This window comes from Osmerus mordax, chromosome 5 (genome assembly GCF_038355195.1).
Source record: "Osmerus mordax isolate fOsmMor3 chromosome 5, fOsmMor3.pri, whole genome shotgun sequence".
NCBI classification, from domain to species: domain Eukaryota; kingdom Metazoa; phylum Chordata; class Actinopteri; order Osmeriformes; family Osmeridae; genus Osmerus; species Osmerus mordax.
This window is the reverse complement of record NC_090054.1, coordinates 3,070,363-3,089,003: the sequence shown is the minus strand read 5'-3', so window position 1 is coordinate 3,089,003 and position 18,641 is coordinate 3,070,363. Positions and strand designations below refer to the sequence as shown.

Here is an 18,641-nt window from a genome sequence, read left to right as displayed (position 1 = left end):
ATATTCCCTGAAAATATAATTTGACTGTTTTAGCCCGTTATTTGTCCTCAATGTGTACTCAGTCAATGATGGAGCTGGCTCTTTAAATCCAGGATGCATGTGAAGATAATGTCTCACTTTGTTCACCTTGTCGCTTTCCTTTTCTCTATTTGTAGGAGGCAAACATCCCACATCACAAAGCCTGCATCTAGACAGCTGTAAGGAGCAATAACAAGGCAGAGGGTACCCCGGCCGTCCGACGCTTCGCACGACAACTCCCCTTGCTACCCAGATTCCGGCCTTTAGACCTCAATCACAGTCCCTGGACCAACCAGAGGGCCGCACACGACCATCAAGCTTCCTTCCCTTCCGTCCCAGCTACCCCTCAGACGACCTCCCCCTCTCTCCCATGACACGGCGACCCTCCGCTTAGATAAACAATCCGAGGCCCGTTTACAAATAGTATAGCTCAAATCCCCTCAACCGGTGTGTGTTCCGAATGAGCACATTGTTGACACAACCATGAAGTGCGTATCGCTCCTCATCGTGGCAGGGCTCGTCAGCCATCTTGCTAACTCGGCCCAAAGCCAGGTGGTCTGCAGCCACCCAGGCCCTCTGGACTGGCATCCCCAGCCGCGGACAGTGCAGGTCAAGTGGACGCTCACCGAGAGCCTGTGCTTGGACCAGGCCCAATGTTGGGCTGTCCAGGACCAGCACGCCTCCAGGACGCCGGCTGATGGCTTCCCCCAGCTGTGTCCTCTGGAGCTGCAGCGTGGAGACACACTGCTGGTGGCCACCGACGTGACCCTGGAGGCGTACGGACTCGGCCTCCTCAACGTGTCCGAGGACGACTTCCGGAGATGCTCGAGTCCGTCGAAAGGTGGAGCTTTGTTTACCGACAACCTGACTGGGAGGAAGCGGGTCGAGCCGCGGTGGCTTGCCCCCGGCATTCATTATTTCATGGCTGTGCACGAGGGGAACCCAGAGCTGTGCAAGCTGGGGCTGCGGCTCAACGTGACGGTGAAGGAGAACCTGTGTCAGAGCTCCCCCCTGGTGAGGCTGTGCTCGGGGAGCGGCGCGTGTCGGACAGGCCCGGGGGAGGACGCCTACCGCTGTCGATGCCACCTGAATCACACGGGGACGTTCTGCGAGAAGTTCGACGCCTGTTTGAACACCCCGTGTGTCAACAAGGGGGTGTGTTTGAGCCAAGCCTCCACAGATCCAGGCCACCAAGCATATATCTGTTTGTGTCCTCCAAACTTTACAGGTAAGGACAAAACAAACAGCTTTTCGTTTATCCCTGCCTCTGCTTTTGCATTCAAATATATTTTCTATTCTTACTTTTTAAACATTCAGGCCTGCTACATTCAATATTTGTTGGTGTGCACATTACACCCCATCAATTACCATGTATGGAAGACGAAAATTTGTGTCATTAAGCTAAAGCTGGCATGACAGACTCCTCATATCAAGATAAGACCACCCCAGTGCTTGCAGATACTTGCTTGTTATTTATTTATCGTAATTACAATTTCTCATCTTGCTTAGTGTAATCGTTATTACCGAACAGATATCCCCAAGGGCTGTTAGCAAGCAACATACTTCAGGATCCTGTTTTGGAGCTATAATCACAGTAATTATATCTCAAACACCTGAGTGCATCCTTAATGCCACCCTGCCTCAGCGCAGTAGCCCCTCCCTTCACACAACAGAGATTCCTGTTGCGGTCTGCCTGTGCTTACAGATGCCAGTGTTGCATTGCAGCTAGATTTGTCCCTCACTGTAGACTGTATGTTCCCGCAGGTGTTAACTGTTCTGAAGTAATTGGCCAGGAGACCTGCAACAGGGTTTGTCAAAATGGAACCTGCCTCAATGTGTCCTCCAATACCTTCAGATGTTCATGCAACACTGGGTACTCTGGTAAGTACTGTGCCTCCCGGCGTGGGGACAAAATCATGTATATATGTATATCCTTTGTAGGTTACTCATTGGCCCCGCAAAAAAAGGCAATTATTACAGCTAGCCGCTCTGCAAGAATCATTCAAATACGGTACCTGTAGGCTATGTTGAAAGTTCAAACAAGCTAGCATGTTGTTGGATTGCTCGTGCTAAAAAGCCTGCCCTGTAATCTTCCCACCAGCACTGTGTTTCAGTAGCCACTCGCTCACCTGCTGTGTGTGCAAATGAACGTGGGCTGTAACTTGTCACCATCAAATTCTGCCAGCCCCATAGTTTTCATCAGACGACCCTCCCTGCAGTTTAACGTTTTCCGAGTAGATAGTCCCCTTACATGCGAGTAAAGCTAAAGTACCTACACAACCTTACCTGCATAGACATCTCTGGGAGCGAAGGGATTGAATTTGGCGACGGCATTATTAGCGCTTTATTGCACCTGCTTCTAGATGTGCAGTGACCGAAGCAGGTTGCGTGGAGTGTTGCTGCTCCCTGATTGAGAGTGCAGCAGCCTGGGTGGGGCAGTGCGGCCTTGTAAGGCTGTGAGGGGGCCGCGAGGGGGCATGCTCCTTTATAAGTAGTGGCTGCGGTACCCTTTAGCTGGATAATGAGTCTCATTTGCTCCGGTAAAAAGTACAGTTAGGTTAATGGGTGTCACAAACAGATGGGTTAGTTGTACAGAGTACGGACTGCCCTGGATAGCGGTGTCTGGGAGCTGCGATCATGATGGACCTGCTGCTGTGAAAACTCCAGGTGGCCTTCGGTCTTGATTCATTGTTTTGTTTTCCGTTGCCATTTGTCCAAGCTAGCCGTGTTGAAATGTCGGAGCTTTTCTTGCACATCCCTGCCTAGACCTTCCACTGATTGTCTGCCTGCTTCCCACTCAAGGTTAGCGACTCTGAGTCTCCAAGACATCCTTTCCTGTGGGCCAATTAGAAAAAAAAGTGTCTGTGATTTTCTATTGTTGGAAATAAAATGCCTCTGAAATAGATTCTTTTTATTTTCTTCAAAATGTCAAATGAAAGGAGATTGTTTTTTGTTCAAATGTTGGTACAGTAGATATCTGCTCTCCTCCACAGTCGAGTGGGAATCTCTGATCAGTCAGGAAACTTATACCGATGCCATAAATAACGATAATGTGTTTAACATGCAGACACATTTATCCAAAGCGACGCACGTGGGATTCGAACCTGCAGACTCTTCCTGTGCAGTGAGCTGCTCTGCCGCTAGGTGTTTTAAAGCGTCCGCGCTGTTCCCAGTCACCTGGTAGGATGCCTCCAGAAATCACCATTTTAATGCGACCATATTCATTTCATTGTGTTAAAGCGGTCAAGCGTTTAATTATTGAATCATCTTGTCAGATCAGATTTCAGATAAGGAAGGGTGCAAGAAAAGAGGCATGTTTAGAGCTAGCAAACATTGGATTGACAGTTGCCACTGGGTGGTTAGTTGGCTATCGCGCTCGCTTAATTGTCTGCTCTTGTCCTGATCAGAGATTAGAACAGTATCTAAGAAAGGAAGAAAAGAGATGTAATAACGATATGTGTTCACACTACGTAGACTTGTCCTGCTGGTTCCTTCTCTCTCTTAGTTTGTTTCTTCCCTCACTGCGTCCTCCCCGCATTCTCTTCTTACCTTACTTCCTCTTTCCTTCCTTCTTTCCTTCCTTCCTTTGTCCCTCCCTCCCTCCCTCTCCTGGTTCCTGGGAGTCCTTCCTGGTTGGTGAGGCTGTGCAGGTTCCTCCAGCTCAGGTTCCTCCAGCTCAGCAGCACTTCTGTCTCCTCATTAATCACAGTGAAGTTAGGAGCCGCCGTGCCACCAGCTGACCTCGCGGGCCCAGCCTCTGCAAGCAGAATAATGAGCCCAACTCACGGGACTTTTCAAATGAGATTTTCCCTTTGATTCAGCTCTCCCGTGCACTGCCTCTGGGGTATTTATTGCAAAGGTATTATCGCCTTTATAGGGCACAGCCCTTCTGGGACAACATGTTAATTGTTTTGTAATTCACTTTCCCCTTTGTGCTAATGGTGAATTTCTTTTAGTTTGGAAATGGTTTGCTGCAACGCTGGCTTCTCTGAAGCTTGCAATGACCCAAGCTTTTTCCACCTCATGTCACATAACTAAACCGGTACATGATATACTATCCCTACACTATACCTGCATTACACCAAAACCAGTACTATACCTATACTAAAGCTATGCCTACACTACATACAGTGTTTGCTACCTGTCCTGTCCCAGGTTCCCATCATGGTGACACCCAGGCAGGATGCTCTTCCTCTGTCACTCCCCAGACGTTCACACGGGCACCTGAGAAGGTGCAACCGCTAACTTCTCCAGAAACAGACCGCTCCCAAACGGTTGTCCATTCCAAGAACCATCAAAGTCTCGAACAAAATCGAAGCGATCCATTGCATTGCAGTTAACCTAACTGAATATTGCTGCTGCGTCTGCAGAAGAATAATGAAGTTAGTCTGGACGCATTTTGGCTTGAATTACACTGTTATTCACAGGAGAGAAGTTGTGTTCCACCTGTGTCATATTCCAGAGGTAACACAGTACTGGAGGTTGTTGTTGTTGGAATATATTAATAGTATTCAGTTGCTTGAGGAACGTAGTCCACTGCGGATCGCTCAAGTGAATTAATACAGAGGGCCAGGATTCCTTAGTTTTGCTTTGAGGCTTTAGTTGGCAACAAACTATGCAAACCACATTTTCTGTGGCAAATGCAAACAGCAGCAAGCCCAGAAGGTGTACACTGGAAGACTGATCTCCATGGGGACCTACTGAAAGGCTGGTGGAGTCAGGGGAGCAGGGGAGGCTGGGGAGAGGGGAGGGGAGGGAGAGGGGAGGGTGAGGAGAGGGGAGGGTGAGGAGAGGGGACAGTGAGGAGAGGGGAGGGAGAGGGGAGGGTGAGGAGAGGGGAGGGTGAGGAGAGGGTGAGGAGAGGGGAGGGTGAGGAGAGGGGAGGGAGGGGGGAGGGTGAGGAGAGGGGAGAGTGAGGAGAGGGGAGGGAGAGGGGAGGGTGAGGAGAGGGGAGGGTGAGGAGAGGGGAGGGTGAGGAGAGGGGAGGGTGAGGAGAGGGTGGGGTGGGGTGGGGTGGGGAGGAGTGGGGAGATTGGAGGCTGGGGAGAGCCTGTATCAGGGGGATTAGCATACAGAAAAATATTGTAAGAAAGTCACTAGAAAGATAAATGAGTTAGCACCTGCCGAAGAACACAAAAATGAAAAGGCTCGCCGGGGAATAAAATCAAATTCTATTCACCTTGAACCCAGCAGTAGTTGTATTATTCAGTCTAATTTCATCCGCAGTGAAAACCAACGTCATCATGGATTTTGACATTTGCACTTGGTCTTGTGCCCGGTGCTGGTACTTTACATCTCAGTCGTGCTGTTCTTCAAGTCGCAATGGCTCTGTTTGCCACATTTCCAAAAAGTAAGTTTCAAAACTTACTCAGGGGCACCGTACTGTCTGCCTGGCTCCTAACACACCAAACTATGCCAGCGCCATCTAAACTTACACTCCCCCCAATCTGGGACATGAGGCACAGAGGTGCGGTGTTCTGCACCAGGGGGCAGCGCATTTTGATGCGACTCAGTCAGATGTTCCTTGTCTCCATTACGCTGTTAGGAGTCCTGTTTGATATAGCAGATGATCTGGCAGTCTGACACTCTATTTCTTAATCTTTGACTGAATAATGTATTAAGTAACTTGTTGTGTTTGTTCTGTGTCTCCCTTGGTAGACAGGAAGCTATGATAAATGGACCAAATAGAAGAATTGTGATAGTTTATCAGCCTAAAATCTAAATATAGGGGGAGATATGTGGCTTTGATATGGACGTGCTGCATTTGACAGACACCTTAACACAATAGTTAATCATTCATACCCAGAGAGACCTTCACTGATGATAATCACTGTTCCCTGTTTCGTTTGATATCACCATGGCGTTCCGACCGAGGCAATGACAGAAATGGTCCAGGCACTCTGAGAATACCCCACAAGTGTGATTGGAAGGACTCACATGCTCGTGCTCCACGTCTCCCGCTCTACGGCTGCATCATTAGCAAGCCAATAAGACATAGGCAAGCCTAGAAACGGGAGAATGCTCAGGAGGGATGGTGTCTGTGTGTTTGTGTTCTCTGTGTGTGTGTTTGTGTTCTCTGTGTGTGTGTGTGTGTGTGTGCGTGCGCTCCTGTGGTGCGTTCTTGAAATATTTCTGCACAGCCTTTTGTTATTTGTACTTGAAAGAAGGAACCATTCCTGAACGGCGTGTTGTGTGAGGTGTGAGTAGTGGTGATAGGAAGCTGTGTTGCTGATTGAAGAACAGGTGAAAGACTCCTGTGGAGATCTGATTTCAAAGGATATAACAAGAAATTATGAAAATATCTTATCGGTAATAAACGGAATTAACCTGTCAAAATACTAAGGATGCCCTGTGTGAATATAGAAGCTGTTCTTGGAAAGTGTATTTCATCCTTTTTTGTGGTTCTTTGTAATACAAATGAAAGTGTTTATGCATAAACACACACTACAAGGACAACAGTGTGAATTACATTTCTGTGGTTGGACAAAAGATTATGAAGATGATTCACCCAGAAATCTCAAATAACTTCTCGGTGTCTCAGTTCATCAAGCTGCTGTATGAAGACAGCCTGTGAGCTGGAATGTTCCGCAGTAAGATGTGCCATCGTTAAGGATGCGGCTCGGCAACAAACCCTCCCTCCTCGTTTCCCCCCTGCAGGTCCCCCTTGTGAGAAGATGCGGGGGTGCGACCACGACCCGTGCAGGAACGGAGGCCGATGCACAGAGAGCGCCGGAGGGTTTTCCTGTGTCTGTCCGGAGGGCTTCACGGGCCTGGACTGTGACACCCCGTTCCACGACCCCTGCGTGACCTACGGATGTCCGTCCGAGAGGACCTGCTCGGCAGGGGAGCATGTGAGGACTTCAGCCTCCTCGTTATTATCCCTCGAAGGGGGCGAGGAGATTAATAGGAAATGTCACTTGTAAATTAATATGCTTGTCTCTGAAGCAGATCAAGTGGTGTCATTTTGAAGGTTGCAACAACAATTAATATATCTGCCTGAAAGGGGTGTGTGTGGAGCCTGCAAGGTGTTTGTTAGCCATTTTGATTGGACTTGACCCGAATGAACAAATGCATATTTAGTTACCGTTGGAGATGAAAAGGCCTGATTTCAGAAGTAAGGTTTTAGTTCATGCCTTTCACCAGAAACGGTGTAGCAATTCATTTGTATTTTTTTAATATAATGTCTCTGTGCCAAGAGCTTCTCTATTATGGAAAATGGGTTACAGGATATAAAACAGCTCCAGTAACATGCTACAGTAACATGCTACAGTATAACAGCTACAGTAACATGCTACAGTAACATTCTACAGTAACATGCTACAGTAACATGCTACAGTAAAACAGTTACAGTAACATGCTACAGTAACATGCTACATTAAAACAGCTACAGTAACATTCTACAGTAACATGCTACAGTCAAATGGCTACAGTAAAACATGCTACAGTAAAACAGCTCAAGTAACATGCCACAGTAAAAAAGCTACAGTAACATGCTACAGTAAAACAGCTCCAATAACATGCCTTACTTGACCTTTCTCTTCTCCATTGTGAGAGGTGTCACATTGGATTTTTCCCTAACTGCGCGTTATGGAAGCTTTAGCTACCCCCACCTGGGAGCAGGCTGTGCCACATGCTTTATAGCACACATACATCAAACTGCTCTGCTTCACATCGATCCCAGTGTGAACCGTGCCTTCACTGGACTCATCAGTATGAAAATGAACTCATCGTTCATGTCCAGAGTGGATCTGATCCTCGGGACTCCTCAACCCTCCGTGTGCCCTGAGGAGGAGCCCTGCCAGTCTTGTCTGGGAGGGTTAGGGTTACTTTGTGTTGTCATCCTCAACAACAGTAACGAACTGGGAGGGGGAAGGAATCCAGAGGCAGCCTGTGTTCAGTGTTCTCAGGGCTGTCTGAAACGTCCTGGGCTAAATGTGTCCCTCTGAGACAGAATCCAACCCTGCGTGCATGTGTGTCACGCCCGTTTGCAACCGCTGACGCCAGGTGCGTTTGTTTTGACTCTGGATGCAGGGCCCGGGCTGTGTGTGCCCAGACGGGCCGTCCGGGGCGCAGTGCAGGAGGCAGAGTGGCCCGTGCAGCCTGTCTCCTTGTCTCAACAACGGCAGCTGTGTCGCCCTGGGAGACGATTACGCCTGCAGGTGAGACCGCCCATCCCACACACACACGCACATTCACACACTCACAGACACACACACATGCACACACTCACAGACACACACACATGCACACACTCACAGACACACACACATACACACACACGCACCCACACACACAGATGCCCCCCTGTGCAGCTGGGCCAGATCTGACTACATGATGATAAGGAGGAGAAGTGTCTCCTTTGATAGTGGACTGAAATGAAATACTGTTGTCACACTGTAATTTCTTGGAGTGGAAAAAGGCTGGTATTTTCTGTCCCGAACCATCATTTTAGACTCCCCCTGAATGAATGCGATATTGATTCAACTTGTTGTCGTTCATTTTTCAGATGAGCTGAAAGGTTTGTTAACAGTGTGATGGGCAGGGTTTTCTCTAATGAATGTGTTTTCCAGTCAGGTATTGGTTGTGTGTGTGTGCTGTAGCTAATGCTTCAGGAGGAAAACCACAGGTCAGTGACTGCTTGGTTGAATACATCTCAGCCAACTGAGGGCAAAAATAACCATGCAGTTAATAAGTCGTTTAATAATGGCGGTCACAATGAGCCTTTATCTAGCTGTGCGTGGATGGCAAACACACACAGACCATGAGTCACTGTGGCGTAGTGACATCACTCCTCACTGACATCACTTCCCACTGACATCACTCCTCACTGACATCACTTCTCACTGACATCACTCCTCACTGACATCACTTCCCACTGACATCACTCCTCACTGACATCACTTCTCACTGACATCACTCCTCACTGACATCACTCCTCACTGACATCACTTCTCACTGACATCATTCCTCACTGACATCACTCCTCACTGACAACACTTCTCAGTGACATCACTCCTCACTGACAACACTTCTCAGTGACATCACTCCTCACTGACATCACTTCCCACTGACATCACTCCTCACTTACATCACTTCTCACTGACATCACTCCTCACTGACATCACTCCTCACTGACAACACTTCTCAGTGACATCACTCCTCACTGACATAACTTCTCAGTGACATCACTCCCTCATAGTCCATGAGGAGAACCAGGCTGTCTTTCAGTCACTGAAAGAGAATTCCTATAAAAATTTAGCGAGGTACAGTTGGGTACAGCGCAACATACTGTGCATGTTGCGCTGTACCCAACTAATATATATATATACATTTCTTTTTTTGCTGCAACCCCAGAGCCAGTGAGTTGTGAAAAGGCCTCTAGCATAGAAAGCAGCATAGACAGCCCCCGGGCTGTGTCTCAGACAGCAGACTTCCCCCCAGCCCCCTGGTGGAGACACAGCTGCAGCTTGTCAGCTGATTGGGGAACTCAGAGAGAGCAGGCAGGGCTCCCACACACCAGGTGCCACCAGGCGCTGGACCAGGCAGCAGGGAAGTAGCATGTGCTAGCGTGTCCTGAGGGGTGGGACAGAACCGGCCGGATGGACAGTAAATGCCTCCCAGAATCCCCTTGGGAGAGGAAGAATTACAGTTATAGTCTTGACACTTTTGTAATCTCCTGTTTTTGTCATTTCAGTGGTTTAAACCGCTTGCCGTGCCCATAGCCCATAGCCCTGTCCGGCTCACCAATGTTACACTCGGTGGTCGCCACAATAAATATGAATATATATGTATATTATCCATGTCTTTCCTCCTAGTGCAAACATGTATCACGAAAGCCCCCCTGTCCGTCCCACAGGACGATGGGGTGCTGTGAGCTGTGACTGTGTTGGAGGTGAATTGATGATGACGTGTTCTTCCTGCAGATGTCTTCCGGGGTTTTCCGGGACAAGCTGTGAGAGTGTAATTGACTTCTGCAGCCTGCTCAGTATCAACTGTCTGCACGAAGGAGTGTGTCTCAGTGTAATTGGCGGGTATAACGTAAGTAATTTAATCTGTACGATCTAATGAAATACTCAAACAGCAGCACACACTCACTGAGGCCCACCACCTAAACAGGAAGTGTGTGTGTGTGTGTTGGTTACATCGTTAACAAGAAGGATGGACACTGAATGGGACGTGAGGAGATTGTTGGGTCGGTAATGGACACGTGGCTGAGCCTGACAGTCACATCTTAAGGAGGCTTTAGAAACCCTTGTGTTGTCCAAGTATTTGTTTTGTATGTTTTTACTGACAAAAGCCGCAGGATGAATGTTATTTCACAGTTATGAGACAGTTTTCCCTGTCTTTAATAACAAGATATATCTTGAAATGTCTGTCTGATAAAGCAGCACAGTGCTAGGGACAGCTGATAGGTCCATCAGGTTATTTATTTCACATTTACACCGAATCTGATTCTCATCTGGCATATCTATATTCCAGAACATGATTTATGGGCAGATGTGCAGCGTTTAGATTTTACTTCTCAATTTCAATATCATTTCGCTGTCAGTTATTGTCATTTGAACGTTGTGACTGATGTGTCCAGGAGTCAGACTTATTGGATTGTTCAGAAGAACAGTGCGAATCATCTTCACATGCAGGAGTAGCTGGAGCCTGTTCTACTGATTAAAACTAGAGCCCGACAGATAAAGGATTTTTAAGGCCGATACCGATACAAATATTTAGTGATTTAAAAATCCGATATTCCGATATCGGCCGATATAAAAAAATATTTTTAAAATCCAGAAACGTGTAACAAAACAAACTGATTTCCCTAACTGTAGTTATTTGTAGTTTACATTGTCACTTTTAGCAGAAGTTCTTATCCAGAGCGACTAAGTACAGGGACATTCCCCGAGGCAAGTAGGGTTAAGTGCCTTCCCAAGGACACAACGTCATTTCACATGGCCGGGAATCGAACCAGCAACCTTAATAGCCCGATTCCCTAACTGCTCAGCCATCTGACTCCTGTTATTATTTCCTCACTAAAATAATATGTTAATGCAGTTTCTGATAAATACAATTTATAAAAATACAAACTTAAGATATGAAACTTAAAGTCCTTTGAACAAAAACACAATATAAACGATGATATCCTTTTATTTGGACCCTATCCAGTTTCTGCCTAAATAGTGTAGCAGGTTAAGGGGCGTGTTGTTTCCACAACACCAAGCTTAATAAAAACTCAGCACACACAGTCCAATTTCCCTTCACAAGTGTCTTTAATTCATCACGTACACCAACGTTTCTGGTCATATACATCCTTTTATAGGCAACCACCCAATCAATTAATCTGTCAATGAGACACAGCCTGTCTCGTTGAAGCAGGAAGTCCCTACATGGCTCGGGGGTGAATCCAACGAGCTGCCAGATACCTGCCCTCAATCACCACTCCCCTCACCTCTCCCTGCCGTCTGCCTCAATCACCACTCCCCTCACCTCTCCCTGCCGTCTGCCACAATCACCACTCCCCTCACCTCTCCCTGCCGTCTGCCACAATCACCACTCCCCTCACCTCTCCCTGCTGTCTGCCTCAATCACCACTCCCCTCACCTCTCCCTGCCGTCTGCCTCAATCACCACTCCCCTCACCTCTCCCTGCCGTCTGCCACAATCACCACTCCCCTCACCTCTCCCTGCCGTCTGCCACAATCACCACTCCCCTCACCTCTCCCTGCCGTCTGCCTCAATCACCACTCCCCTCACCTCTCCCTGCCGTCTGCCACAATCACCACTCCCCTCACCTCTCCCTGCCGTCTGCCACAATCACCACTCCCCTCACCTCTCCCTGCTGTCTGCCTCAATCACCACTCCCCTCACCTCTCCCTGCCGTCTGCCTCAATCACCACTCCCCTCACCTCTCCCTGCCGTCTGCCACAATCACCACTCCCCTCACCTCTCCCTGCCGTCTGCCACAATCACCACTCCCCTCACCTCTCCCTGCCGTCTGCCACAATCACCACTCCCCTCACCTCTCCCTGCCGTCTGCCACAATCACCACTCCCCTCACCTCTCCCTGCCGTCTGCCTCAATCACCACTCCCCTCACCTCTCCCTGCCGTCTGCCCTCAATCACCACTCCCCTCACCTCTCCCTGCTGTCTGCCTCAATCACCACTCCCCTCACCTCTCCCTGCTGTCTGCCTCAATCACCACTCCCCTCACCTCTCCCTGCTGTCTGCCACAATCACCACTCCCCTCACCTCTCCTTGCCGTCTGCCTCAATCACCACTCCCCTCACCTCTCCCTGCCGTCTGCCACAATCACCACTCCCCTCACCTCTCCCTGCCGTCTGCCACAATCACCACTCCCCTCACCTCTCCCTGCCGTCTGCCACAATCACCACTCCCCTCACCTCTCCCTGCCGTCTGCCACAATCACCACTCCCCTCACCTCTCCCTGCCGTCTGCCACAATCACCACTCCCCTCACCTCTCCCTGCCGTCTGCCACAATCACCACTCCCCTCACCTCTCCCTGCCGTCTGCCTCAATCACCACTCCCCTCACCTCTCCCTGCCGTCTGCCACAATCACCACTCCCCTCACCTCTCCCTGCCGTCTGCCACAATCACCACTCCCCTCACCTCTCCCTGCCGTCTGCCACAATCGGTACATCCATACAGTACAGAAAAGCTCAGGAGGAAAGCAGAGGTAATTAGTTGAAGTTTCATCTTGTTTCGAAAAAAATATAAACAATTAAAGCTAGAAAGTGATTGAAATTGTGCAATGGAAGACAGCGACAATTGGACTTGATTTATGGGTAAATGTAAAACAACAGATGTTAGCAGTCACATGGATTACACTGCAGAACCTGTTGTTTCTAACCAGGGTTTGAAAGTAGATTCCTGCTCTGCTGTTGTTGTCAGCTGTTAGACAGGCACACAGAGACATCCTTGAGTAGCACTGCCATTTGTTTGCAATGACAACAATTACAATTGAAACCGCGGAAATAGACTTCCGGATGTAAAACATCCACAAGCTCTGAAAAGTGGATTAATCCAATTTCTTCGCCCTTTAATCAGACTACCAGTGTGTGGTAACACTGGCCAGACAGACAGGTATAGCTGTGGAGTTTCCCTCCCTCCCTCCCTCCCTCCCTCCCTCCCTCCCTCCCTCCCTCCCTCCCTCCCTCCCTCCCTCCCTCCCTCCCTCCCTCCCTCCCTCCCTCCCTCCCTCCCTCCCTCCCTCCCTCCCTCCCTCCCTCCCTCCCTGCCTGCCTCCCTCCCTGCCTCCCTCCCTCCCTGCCTCCCTCCCTCCCTCCCTCCCTGCCTCCCTCCCTCCATAACGGTCCCTGTGCAGCACCTGAGGTTGGGCTCTAATGCATGCCCTCCAGCTCCTAATGATTCACCATCAGTCTTGGTCTGGTGATTTACATCATTCAAACGGTTCCTGGGCCCAAATGGTGAAAAGTGGAGGCCCTGTGTGTGTGGGGGGGTTTGTCTCCAATCAGTGTCAGACCTAATCAAAACATTGACACTATCCAGGGCAAATTAGCCGTGGCCCTTGCAATTTCTGGATATACTGCCTCCGCACACACACACACACACACACACACACAGAATGAGAGACCTTTGTCAGGTCAATTTGGGGTGTCCGTTTAATGCACTGTGCCCTCAAGTCGCCCTGAAGTGAAGCTTGTGTTTTGCGATGCGTAAGCGCCAGTTTGAGTGGGTGGATTCGTGACACAAGTTTGTTGCTAGGGTTACAAAGGAAAAACATCTGGCAGAGCCCAATAAGACTGACATGTTTTACGTTTGGACTAGCCTATACATAACGTTGGTGGATACAGTACAAACTGAATTACATATACTTTGGAACACTTTTACTCTAGGTCCATTCATATACATTACATCTGCAGACTGTATTGCCTCAAGTATGAGTGCAAAGGATGCGATGCTCGTAAAAGACTGCGTTTTCCGAGGGCTAAATTCCTTGTATGAGTAAACAGGACCTCTGCTAGGTGTTTAACCCTGTTCCTCCCGTCCCCAGTGCCTCTGCTCCCCCGGGTGGACCGGAGAGTTCTGCCAGTATGTGGACGACGCCTGTCGGATCTTCCCTGATCGCTGTCTGCACGGTGCCGCCTGCCTCACCACCAGCCAACCAGACGCTGCGCCGCAATACAGGTGTATCTGTCGCCATGGCTACACAGGTGAGTCCCGGCACAGACTTCCTGGTGGTGATGGACTCCAACCAGTCAACACATTGCTGGGTTTAAAGGCGTCTGCTAAATGGGGGGGTCAGATGGCTGAGCGGTTAGGGAATCGGGCTATTAATCAGAAGGTTGGCGGTTTGATTCCTGGCCATGTCAAAATGACATTGTGTCCTTGGGCAAGGCACTTCACCCTACTTGCCTCTGGGGGAATGTCCCTGTACTTACTGTAAGTCGCTCTGGATAAGAGCGTCTGCTAAATGACTAAATGTAAATGATTCAGGTGTTGATGTGTGTTGACAGTAGGAAATTTCACTTTATTAAGGTGCTTATGTTTGGGTGTTGTATTCTAACTGCAACATAAGAGAAAAATGGCTTTCTACAGCAGCTAACATGCATAAAACCAGCAAGATCTGGCTTTCCCTGACAGCAAACCATTAACCGTTAAGTTTGTACAAATACCAGAATATGCGCTGTTAAGCTCTGATTGAGCCTGGTGGTTTACAGTTATGTTCATGTTCATCAGGCTTACGGTAGTCACTCACTCATTTCCAATTTTCCAACGAAGTGTTGTAAAAAAATAACATAAATCAATTTACTGTAGATTGCAGCATGATGCTTCAAATTTGTGAAGCTAAACGTTGATAGTTTGTAGGGGGCTCTGGCTTCTCTTGGATGCAGCTTTTAGATCTGCAGCCCTGAGTCTTCAGCCCTGAGTTTTCCCACCTGAATAACGTTGCCCTCAGGCCTTCCATTCCTGTAACTCTCTCTGCATGCCGCGTCTCCAAGTGGATTATTCTCTCATTTGTTTCATCTTGTCTAAAAAGTGTGTCAGATGGACACCAGGAAACTCACCAGGAAACTCAGCACTGTATCGGTTGATGTGGGAAAGGGTTTGTCGGGGCAGTGTGCTGTCTAGGTTTGCTTTGTGTCTACTGAGGTAGAATGTGGAAAGCACTAGCGGTCTGAGGAAATGGAAAGAACCAGAAGTAATTTGGTGTTTTTATCGATACTACACCGCTGACGATGCTCTTGATGTAGTTTAAGTTGTCCAACCAGGATGAGGAGTAATTTTCTGTTGTCAAAGCATTTTTCACAAAAAGGCTGTTTGTTTTTGCCTTTGTTCTGAAGTAAGAAAATAAAGCCAATGTATGTTTAAACATGAAGTAGGGAAAATGTAAAAGTATAAAAACAAACAGTGAGATTTGCTGGTTGTATTTTCTCTAGTGCTGGCAGCTTAAAGCATAGCCTGGTTGCCTACCTCCTGACACACTCACCTGTCACTCCGATAAGCTCCTACATAGCATTACATGAGCTAGGGCTTTTTATGCTGTGCAAGGCTCAAATCTGTTGCCACTTCAGTGATGGAAAATTGTCTCTCAAGACATGTCAGCCCTTATTGACTGATGGAATTCATCATTTTCTGGCATCTTGGGACTTTTTTCGCTTTGGAAATTATGAAGCTTGCTCCACCAGAGAGGGCCCTTTTTAATTTCAGGGCTCAATCTGTAAGTCCACCGGGAGGCCTTCAGATCTCATACCTGCGTGCAGGCAGGGCTGCATCACCGCCCCCCTCCCCCCACCCTCTCTTCATCTGGAGGAAAACGGAGGCCTATTACCACCCACAGCTGTTCGGGCCTAGCAGATTTAATTGTTCTCTTCTCCTTGCTCAGTGAGAAGGCGCCGGCAAAGAAACCCGATTGAAATATCAAGTAGCAGACGGTAATCTGCCAAAGATGTCAAGTGACATGCTTAATGTATTCCAGTAGTTCAGGCGGTTGTCCGAGATAAGGCGGAGGTGTGTGTGTCTCTGGCTAGGCCGTACTGGGAGGTCGTTGAACAACACAGCATCTTAAGGAGTTACGACTCCTCCTGCTAGACTGACCTGCTGCTCTGTATGCTCAGTCAGTCTGTGTATTCTGCTGCTAGACTGACCTGCCGCTCTGTATGCTCAGTCAGTCTGTGTATTCTGCTGCTAGACTGACCTGCTGCTCTGTATGCTCAGTCAGTCTGTGTATTCTGCTGCTAGACCGACCTGCTGCTCTATGCTCAGTCAGTCTGTGTATTCTGCTGCTAGACTCACCTGCTGCTCTGTATGCTCAGTCAGTCTGTGTATTCTGCTGCTAGACTGACCTGCTGCTCTATGCTCAGTCAGTCTGGGTATTCTGCTGCTAGACTCACCTGCTGCTCTGTATGCTCAGTCAGTCTGTGTATTCTGCTGCTAGACTGACCTGCTGCTCTATGCTCAGTCAGTCTGGGTATTCTGCTGCTAGACTCACCTGCCGCTCCCACACCTCCAGTCTGGGCCATCAGCTGTCAGTCACCAATGTTGGCAAATTGTACTTAAATGTACATAAAAAGAGATGTAATAATTAAACGCTAAGCTTTGAATAACACTACTCTTACACTTGCGTTCATGTGCAAATTTGAGGTTGCTTTCATTGTACCCAACGGTTTAGTGTACAGTGTGTTGAATAGTTCAGATCGCAGGTTCAAATCTCCCCCTGTGCTGTACGTCACTTTGGATACATGTGTCTGCTAAATGAATATTGGAATGACCAATGCAGACATCATCAAGATGCAGATGCTGGCAATGTTAAAGCCTACAGTGTACCTGGATGAGTGTGTCTGTTTTGACTGGTTTCATTAGTGTCTATTCTGACTGTCTGTTCTGACTGTTTTAGTGTTTTGTTCTGACTGGTTTCATTAATGTGTCTGTTCTGACTGTTTTAGTATCGGTTCTGAATGTTTCCTTGTGTGTGTCTGTTCTGACTGTTTTAGTGTCGGTTCTGAATGTTTCCTTGTGTGTGTGTCTGTTCTGACTGTTTCCTTGTGTGTATCTGTTCTGACTGTTTCCTGGTGTGTGTCTGTTCTGACTGTTTCCTGGTGTGTGTCTGTTCTGACTGTTTCCTTGTGTGTGTCTGTTCTGACTGTTTCCTTGTGTGTCGGTCCTGACTGTTTCCTTGTGTGTGTCTGTTCTGACTGTTTCCTTGTGTGTCGGTCCTGACTGTTTCCTGGTGTGTGTCTGTTCTGACTGTTTCCTGGTGTGTGTCGGTCCTGACTGTTTCCTGGTGTGTGTCTGTTCTGACTGTTTCCTTGTGTGTGTCTGTTCTGACTGTTTCCTTGTGTGTCGGTCCTGACTGTTTCCTTGTGTGTGTCTGTTCTGACTGTTTCCTTGTGTGTCGGTCCTGACTGTTTCCTGGTGTGTCTGTTCTGACTGTTTCCTGGTGTGTGTCGGTCCTGACTGTTTCCTTGTGTGTGTCTGTTCTGACTGTTTCCTCTCCCACCGTCCACATCCTTCCTAAAGACGGATCATGTCCCAGACAGCATCTTCAAAGCTAACATGTAAAGACGTGCTCTCACAGCAGAGAGAGCACGCCATAAAGGTCAAACGGCCATATTAAACTGCCCTTGTCACAGTCCCTCAACCCACGCGTGCACCAGCGGGTGCAGAGATGGGATGGTTTGCAGCACAGTCCAGTGGTTTTATAGAGCTGGGTGTTAATGCTAGCGGTTAGGGTTGTAAACCAAGAGCCCTGGCTGCTGTTGGGACAGAGATTACACTGGGATAGTCTGGGGGAGGAGACAGTCTCATTTACAGATTGGTCGACTGCAGGATTAGAGGGCGTAGTTGTAGACATGGAACGTGTTGGGTGGAGAGCAGGGCCTCTTTCAGGGCAGACGCTGAGCTCATCTGGAAGCTACTCTCTTTAAACCGACTCCACAAGTTTGGTTCATCATTAAGTCATCTTTTTTTGCGAAGGTTTTCATAGTTTGATGCCCTGGCTTGGACAGTGCCCAAGCACTGCGGCTAGGAGCCCATTACTGTTTGGCTCAGGACAACGCAGGCATTGATGAGCTGGTTGTATGTGTGATATTGGAGCATTAAAACCAGCTCCCCAACATGTATCTAAGACCAGGGGACTTCTTCACAGACTTCTCACAACCTGCTATACATGTAGCTGTTAAGGAAACATTGACTTGACATGTCCTCTCTGGGCACTTTTCTCAGTCCATTATTGCATTATTCATTCAGTTTGCCGGTGTAGATACACAGTGATCCTGTGTTAATTGGTTTTCATTTCATAATTCATATGAGACACAGTCAATCTGGGAACAATGATTTTGACTTGCAAATGAATGAAATATCAAGGAGAAGCACATTCAGTTTGACATGGTAACATGCATTGCCCATTAATGATTGGTGCATTGCTGTTGCCACAGATACAGAAAAATGTATAATCTATAAAGGGTTGTTGTTTACACACAGTTTGCTAACCTTACTGTGGCAAATTAAAGTGATACATAAAGTAAACTACTTGTACTGTAGATAAATCGTATTATGATTATAATGTACCCATGGATTACACTTTCACAAGTACATATTGAATCGCACTTGTTTTAAATGATCCATTTGATACATGCATATGATTGATAGA

General features: G+C 48.0%; 1 protein-coding gene across 1 annotated transcript in view; it reads left to right on the top strand.

Moving 5' to 3' along the window:
• Positions 1 to 501: 501 nt before the first annotated feature.
• eys (eyes shut homolog) overlaps positions 502 to 18,641 on the top strand; it is a 171,744-nt gene continuing 153,604 nt past the window's right edge. The window contains exons 1-6 of the mRNA XM_067236547.1: positions 502 to 1,246; positions 1,783 to 1,899; positions 6,676 to 6,869; positions 8,050 to 8,177; positions 9,942 to 10,056; positions 14,043 to 14,202. Of these exons, the coding sequence (XP_067092648.1) occupies positions 502 to 1,246; positions 1,783 to 1,899; positions 6,676 to 6,869; positions 8,050 to 8,177; positions 9,942 to 10,056; positions 14,043 to 14,202 (1,459 nt within the window). The remainder of the gene's footprint in view (positions 1,247 to 1,782; positions 1,900 to 6,675; positions 6,870 to 8,049; positions 8,178 to 9,941; positions 10,057 to 14,042; positions 14,203 to 18,641) is intronic.